At 34.2% G+C, this 8651-nt stretch overlaps 1 protein-coding gene across 1 annotated transcript; it reads right to left on the bottom strand.

Moving 5' to 3' along the window:
- Positions 1-5254: 5254 nt before the first annotated feature.
- Positions 5255-8087, bottom strand: LOC9323724 (trihelix transcription factor GT-2). The gene is made up of 2 exons (XM_002887614.2): positions 7666-8087; positions 5255-7096 (listed from the first exon to the last, which is right to left on the bottom strand). The coding sequence occupies exons 1-2, from the start codon at positions 7935-7937 to the stop codon at positions 5572-5574; spliced, it is 1797 nt and encodes a 598-aa protein (XP_002887660.1). The 5' UTR covers positions 7938-8087; the 3' UTR covers positions 5255-5571.
- Positions 8088-8651: the final 564 nt, after the last annotated feature.

The following is an 8651-nucleotide window of genomic DNA, read 5'->3' as shown; positions in this document are numbered from 1 at the left end:
TGATATATATTTAATAAAATAATTGATTTTAAAGAAATATGTGAGATGTGTATCTAATACTAGTAATTATATAACCTAAAGGTTCACTAGTATCAACTGATGAAATTAGAATCAAAATTGGCCCAATTGGTTGGGAGAAGCCAAGGGTAATCAAGCATCCATCTATATCCATGGGTACCCGACACAAGTAATAAACTTTTGGACCTACAAATTCAAATTGGGTCGTCGTTTTCATCATTTTTTTTTCTTTTTTTAATATGATCTCAACTTTAACTTCTTATTTCTTATCCCATTCTAAATTTCTAATATATAAATTTACCTTAAATTGTGTAATCAAAAGTAGAGTCCGTGTGGTAGATGGCGTTGGTGCGTTTCTTTCTGTAACATGTGCCTACATGTCACGAGGTGGAACCCAACAAACACACATTATATTGGAATTAATGTTAGTATTGAATAGTTCCAGAAAATAATAATGTCGTACTTAATTTTTTAATTGACAAGACTACATTATTAACTAAGATTGTACAGTAAAAAGATAAATTTAAAAGGACACAGATAAAAATAAAAATTAGTAAAGCATAAGTAAATAAAACTTGATGATAAAGAAATTTTTTTCTAATTAACTTTCAAATTCTTATGTTAATTTTCTATGATTTTGTATGTAACATGTATCTATATAGGCAGATCATATACTTATACAGGCAGAACATTCTCTTGATCATTTGGCAGAACATAAATTACTAAATTCTGTACATTTTGATGAATCGAGTTTACAAATGTTTCCACTAGTCTTTTTATATTCAACCCAGTACTAACTATTGGAAGCTAAACGTTTGAACTATCCAGTAACAATAGAATGAATATATATAGATATGTGAATTTTGTTACCGCGAAAAAACAAAGTTAAAGATGTTCCGTGGCATATTTTAGAGTCATAGAAAATAGAATTTTGCTCTTCAACATCAACGCCATGAGAAATCATTTGCCTAAAGCTTCTTTATGTCCCCCCCACGAAATGTTGACCTTTGTCGTGTCAAAACAAAAGTAAAAGCTAACTTTGATATTATGCTTTGCCCAAACTTATTTATCAAAAAACCATTTATAGCAAAAAAATCACTTTCTTTTTGGATATATCACTTCTTTTAGGTCAATTAGGGGAAACTTTTCAAAAATGTCTTGAACTATAACTGTTATATTCCCGTAATGCTCAAGAACTTTTCAATTCCAAAGGATTCGAAGGAAATAATTTATCTTCAAGATCTACTTGTTAGAATTTGAAACTGAATCTCATACATATTTTTCAACTTTGTTTCCTGTGACCATTCTATTGAATTCATAATTGCTCATATTTTTTTGAAGTTATCCTCGCGATCACTTTGTTCATAAATTTACCTCTACTGTTTTTTCAAAAATGATCGTTAAAGTGTATATATACACTTATTTATGAATAATGATTTTGATGCAAACCTCAGAATCCATCTAGGGTTTACGCTTCTCGGTCTCTCGGCCTACGGCTTGAATGATTCAAGGAACGATGGTAGAGATGGATGATGGAAGTTTTGTTGAATGAATCCACAATCAACACTCGAATTAAACAACTTGAATCCACAAGTTATTCAGCCCGTAAATCACATAAGAGAAGTGAATCCACACTGAACTTGAAATGACAAAACACAAAGATAACTCTTTGTAAAACAAACTTAACGTTTATTAAGATAATTTCTAAAATGATTGGTGAATGTTACAAAGGACAAACGTGAGCTTATATGGGCTCTTCTACAACGGTAATAAATCTAAAAGAGTAAACAAATTGCAAGAATTTAATAAAATAGAGCCGTTGGACATTAAAGGGTGATCCAAGGCCGAAATAGGAAAGTCTTGATTCTTCTTGAGTCTTGATAGCTTGGGAGAGTAATGGTGATGTCTAGGGACGTCCAGATTCATTGTGAGAAGCTTATGGATGCACAAAAGATGATCAGAATAGAGTCGTTATGATTTGATCTTGTTTAGTTCTGGAATAGAAGTTTTAGTGTATCTTCAGGCTTCTATATATGATTTTGAGACGCGCACAAGAGAAAGAAATGGTAACTTTTCTTAACTGGCACAAGCTGGCGTAATACAAAAAGTACTTCAGGAAGTCCGTCAGGCGGTTCATCAAGAAGTCCATCAAACAGTTGTTCAGTAAGTGCATCAGCTGGTATATATGTCAGCTCCCATTCTTACATCAGATTTATATATAAATATACAGTATTTGGATCGTCACCATTGTTTTAGCCCCTCGAAAAAAGGAGATTCAAATAGAAATTATTAAACATTTAGGGAAAAGAAAAAGAAGAAGATTCCGTTCCTAATAAGTAGCCACATCTCATTTTCCCTTTTCCACGCCCACTTCTCTGCGCTTCGGGTTTTCCAAGTTTCATTCTTTTTTTTCAATTATCACGTTGTCGGTATATAGTTTTTTGACAATTGAGTTTCAAAATGATTAGACCTAAACTCGTAAGTCGTAACCAAACAAGCAACATAACCAAACTTTAAAATTTGTGGCTATCGTAGAAACATTTGACTGCTGCATCATTCAGACCATCTAAATTATCTATTATTATGGATTTTTTTATGAAAAATATTTTCTTTTTTAAATACAACAATTTTTGTGGGTTTCAGTAAATAATACTCCTTCCATTTCGTTTAAGGTTTTCTCACACAAATTAAAAAAAAACATTAAATTTTCTGTTTTACTCTTTATCAATATATTTTATAAAAAAAGTTATTGGCCGAAACATTAAAACAGTAGAGATAAAACTGGAATTTTCACAAAACATCTGCATCGAAAACCTAAAACGACAACTATTATAAAACAAAATTTTAACTCTCAAACGACAAGTAAAACGAAACGGAGGAAATATGATTTTTGGTAACACGAAATAAAAGTTGGGTGGAAAAAATGATTGGAGCATCTTATTTCGAGATATACAGCGATAAAATGCTGTCCACTTGTTGATTGCTTTTCATGGAGGTACTTACTCAGTGCCACAAATTGTTCGAGTTCATTACACATCTATGGTCTAAAATCATGTTATAGCATTACAAAATTTCCCTGGTATATTCTTGCAAATCGCAATAACTGTGCAATGTTAATGACTGATGATCATTCACAACGAATAATACTTATGATAGAAATTTTCTTTATAAGAATTAATCCATCATATCCTACAAAATTTCAGTTTTCAGAAAACTTGTAATTCTCTACGAGGATAACCAGTGCCTTTGGCAAATTCCAAAGATTTATCTTTCTTTCTTACATTTAAAGCCGCATTTTGCTTGAAAAAACGTCTAATTTGAGTCTTAAATACAGTGAGACGGTGCATCTAATTTGAGTTGTAATAAATTTTTGAGATACAGCGATAAAGAGTTCTTTGTCATATCATCATCCTCGCATTTGCTACATGATAATATCAAATATCGTTTGTCATAAGTATAATTATCTAACACACGAGAAAAAATGGACTAAGTCAAAATAACATCAAACCTCATTATAACTCTATACGTAGACATCATATAGAATTGATAGTAAGTAGGTCGCTTGGTGAAAAATTATCACCCACACAAGGAAATTGAAAACCGATACAAAATATCTTGAATTATTTCAAAATAACATCCAATAAACACATGGAGAAATTTATGGTCGTAGAAATATTTCATATATCAACTTTCTACATCCGTGGACGGTGGACCGGCAATTTCAATTTTCAATACTATTAAATAAGAATATAAATTTCCTACAAGTCCTTTTCGTGTACTTTAAACTCTACTTATTGTCTTGTTTAATCATTTTAAACTCGCAATTTCAAACTAGTTTAACGAGATATTGATATTCTATAATTCAACGGTACAAAGTAAGACTTGCTTATGCTAAGAATATAAAGTGATTGTTATCTGATCCAAATAAACGATAACACACACCAAACAAATTAAAGGTGGGCTCACATCAGGCACATATTATATAATGCAGGAGACGAAAAAAGACAATACTACAATAAAATGGTAGTTCCTTTCTTCGAAGGTTGGGTAAGATATTGTAGATTCGTGTCTAGGTTTTAAGGAGTCATAGACAAATTAAATCATGATAAAATTATATACTATTTTCGATGTAAATATGTATACACACACACAAATGAGAAGAAAACAGCTCTTAACCAATCTGACACAAAAATAGGTCTCTACATATATAGAAAAAACGTACAGAACGTCAATTTTAAATGTTGATTAGGTAATAATAAATTAATGATAATTCATTTAATTTAGTGTAGTATAGTTTGCAAAACATACAGGATAAAAACATCGAGGAATATGTATTTATTGAATTACAGCTAGATATATGCATGATAAGAAATTAAGAACTGGACTAACCCATCATGATTAACCGCTTCTTAATTTTATAGTGTACAAATATATACACACACATATATGTAGTATATTATGTATATATATGCATATTACTTAACGTACAAACCAAGTTGGGATATATATGCTCTTCACTGTTAACATGTGCAAAATCTGTAACATCTTGAATGTTCATGAACCGCACCAAACTTTATCTATGCAAGTCACAATTTGTATGATGTGTTAATCCTTGCGGATTATTCCACGAGCAAGTGTTTATGTACATGTGTAAATATATTTCAAGTAAAGTAAAACATACTAGGAAAAAACGTTAAGAGGAGTCACGATCATCGGTAGATACATCAATTTTTCGGTTAAACAGACAGATCAGGAAATGCGACCAAACATGTGTCGATCGTACTTATGAATTAAATTGTGACACACCGAATCATCATCGCCTCAAATAAGAGTTTTTTTTGTATAAATGGTTGGATCTGTCACGTGCGTTCGACAGTGAGAATTTACCAGATCACCCTTACAAAAACAAAGAGAGAGTCTTGCGTTTTAGGGCAACGAAGAAGAAGAGAAGAAGAAGAGAGAGACAGAGTAGATAAAAGAGTAAGATTCCTTTTTTACACGTGGACCCCAAACCCCACGCTCTCTCTCATTGTGTGCATGTGAACTTGGCATCTTCTTTTTTTTTATTTATAAATATAAATATAAAATTCTATTTTATTTATTTATCTTACCAAGGAAACTGTTACTGAAAAAGGATGAGTAACTCTCGTCTCTCAGTCCCACCATGTAATTAATTTTTATAATGTAGACAAAACAATAATGGTAATAATATGTACAAAACAAATAACACACATCGTCACCAAACAACAAGAACCATTCATTTTAAATAAAATAAACATACCATTACAGCTTTTATTTTTATTTGCTTATGAAAACCCCACATTGTCCCCCTATCTTAACATTTTATTTATATATCCCCGGGAAAAAAATAATTAAATCACATTTATTTAATTTGTTTTAACATATAAAATCTCTCATCAGTATAACTTAAAAATCAAAGAAAAAAAAAACAAACCCCCCCTCCAATATTTAAATTCTCATCTTCTGTATCAAAACTTAAAAAAGATTACTAATCTTTCACCACCGATCTTGTTCGAACTGGAATCACCATCATTACAGATTATTCGTCGTCTTGTTGTTGTTATTGTTGCTAGGCACAAGCTCAAACTCACCTCCTTCCTCTTCTTCATTCTCCTCGTCCTCATCTTCATCGTCGTATTCTTCATCTGAACCTTCTTCATCGTCAAAGTTTTGATCCGACGGCTGAGGATGCTGATCAGGCTGAGCCGCTGCAACTGCGGCCGTAGTTGTCGCCGTTGTTACTGCCGGAGGCCATTGCTGCTCTGGTTGGACCATCAACGGAACAGAATTATCCGGTTTAACAAGACCGGAAGCTGAAGAAGAAGCAGCTGCGATGTTGACGTTGTTGGTGTGGAATTTGTTCCTCTCTCTATACAAAGCATCGAGCTGGTGAAAGTAAGGACAAGTCTTGGAATCTTCGGGACGTTTCTTGTTGCTCTCTTTGACTTTCTTGAAGTATTTGTTTATGTTCTCCCATTTCTCTTTGCATCTCTTTGAGTTCCTGTTGAATCCTAACCTTCTCATTCCCGCTGATATTTCTTCCCACAATGGTCCCTTTGGTCCGTTTTCTTGATATTTTGAATCAAGATTCGTCCTCAGCTTTATTAACGCTTCTATCTCCACTTTGGGCCACCGGGAGGAACTCGCTGAAGCTGGAGTCATATTCTGATCACCGTTGTCCGTTTTCGTAGTGTCTAGAGTTGGCACAACGGCTTGAATTGCCTGCGGAAGCGGAGGAGGAGGTGGCGGTGGAGACGGTTGAGGCGTTTGCTGCTGATTGTTGTTATTATTCAGCTGCATTTGTGGTCGAACTTGTTGCGGTTGTGGTTGTGCGGCGGTTGGCTGATTCGGTTGTTTTTCTGACAGTTTTTGAAGAAAGGCCATAACAGCGGCGTCTTTAGCGGCAGACATAGAGCGTTCTTGAGCTAAGATCTCGTGCTCGCGGTTGATTCTTGCAATCTCTTGAACTCTCCAAGATTCTTCTCTAACCAATCTCTCATGTTCTCGCTTTTCAACAGCTTCCAAGAACTTGCGTTGAAGCTCTTCTTGTTTATCAACAACTTGTTTCATCAACCGCTCGAAAAACTCCTTCCATTTCCTCTTCCTTTTCTTCCTTGTAGTCGTAGTTCCCCCACCGATCTCCATATCAGAAGAAGTCGAATAAGAAGAAGAAGACGATGTCGAATTATCCGATAAAAAATCACCGGAGATGTTTGGAAACGAAGGTACATTAATCTGCTGAGTATACGGAGGAATTGATGAAGAAGGAAGTGTACTCATGTTTGCTACCGTCGGCATAACTGTCGTTACCGGAGGAGGAGTTGAAAAGATGTTGTTGTTGTTTTGGGGGGGTCGCGGTTGCGATTGCGGTTGCGGATGATGGAGTGATGTGGTTGATTGAGACTCGAGAGCTTCTAATTGATCAAAGAAGCGATAAGTTTTGCCTTCGGATTTTCCGGTACGGCCTTCTTTGGTTCGTTTGTGGTATTTGTAAACGTTTTCGAATTTCTCTTTGCATTTCTTTGCGTTTCTTATGTAACCAAGCTCCGCCATTTTCCTGACCAAACCAGAAAGAAAAAAAAAATCACAAATTCATGATACTGTAAAATCGAATTTCATAAAATAAATAGACGAATTATGTTTTGAAAAAGAAAAAGAAGTAATTAGTGAAAAATGAGGATAAATATGGTTGAGAAATGGATCAATGAGCATGAGTTTGTGAGAAAGACTCTTGCTTTCTCAATCTCATGAATAAAACATGACCCAACTTATATTGTCTAAAATTAAACTGTTAATTATGTAAATAAAGTTTAAATTTTTAATTAAACCCACTACAAGAGCTGTCCGAATCTGAATCTCACTGAACTATACAACAACAAAAAAAAAGACACTCCTTACAAATTCAGCGAAATTCAAGCAACCCCAAAAGAAAATTTGAACCAAATCTCGGACAATTAACTCTACAAAACCCAGATCTTTAAACAACTCTCATCAATTGAATAAAGAACAACTTTCATAATCATTTCCACTGAAAAAAATTTCAAAAGAAAAAAAAAGAGAGAGTGGAATAAGAAAATTACCAAAAAAAGGAAAAGGGAATAAAGAGAAAAGGAAGAAAACGCGCACCTAGAAACCTCTTCCCATAAGGGACCTTTAACGCTAGCGTCTCGAAACGCTATTCCCATGTCAGATCGTATTTTCAACAACGCTAGCGTTTCCTGCCGCGGCCAACGATTTCCTCCAAAACCACGGTCGTTCATCTCTTCCGACACCTCAAACGCCCCTACCGCTGCTGCCGCTGCTTCTGTAGCCGCTGAATCGTTGTTGTTTGATTGTGGCGGTGCTGTAGCGGTTGTAGCCGCCGCTGTAGTGGTCGGAGTACCACCCAGTTGCATCATCGTTTTTTTAACCTCTGTTTTTTCCCCTCTCTCTGTCTTTGACGGAGAAGTTACAGAAATGAAAAATGAAATATTAAAAAGGGGAAAAATAAAAATTTAGAGAAGAAAAAAAAATTGGGAGAGATAAAGAGAAAGGAGAGAGAGAGAGAGAGTTTACATGAGGAAGAAGAGTGAAATCTCTAGGCGCAGGGTTTTATGGTGTTAGAGAGTTTTGTAAATACCTAAGTTAATTTCTTTATTTTAAATATTTTTGTAATTTGTATATTTTTTTATTTTCTGGTGATGAGATCTGCTTGTCAATCTCAAGGAGCCATTCTAAAAAATACAGTATTTATTTGAGAAATTGTTAAAAATACCCCTTTTTCAATACCCCTTTTCAAAAATGCCCCCTTTGAGTGTCCATTTTTAAGTTTGCCCTCTTTTAATTTTTAATGACCATTTTACCCTTATTTGAAACAAAATTAGGTCCGCAAAATACAAAATATTTTTTGGCGGGAAAAGTGATCCCGCAATTTTCCCGCCAAAACACTTGTAAAAACCTTTAAAAAACCTTGTAAAATTTTCCCGTAAAAATTTTTCCCGCCAAAAAATTTTCCCGCCAAAAAATTTTTTTTGCGGGAAAAGTGATTCCGCAATTTTTTTTGCGAAATTTTTTTGGCGGGAAAATTTTTGGCGGGAAAAATTTACAAGGTATTTTAAAGGTTTTTACAAGGT

This window comes from Arabidopsis lyrata (assembly GCF_000004255.2).
Source record: "Arabidopsis lyrata subsp. lyrata unplaced genomic scaffold ARALYscaffold_2, whole genome shotgun sequence".
Lineage (NCBI taxonomy): Eukaryota > Viridiplantae > Streptophyta > Magnoliopsida > Brassicales > Brassicaceae > Arabidopsis > Arabidopsis lyrata.
This window is presented reverse-complemented; position numbering and strand designations above follow the sequence as displayed.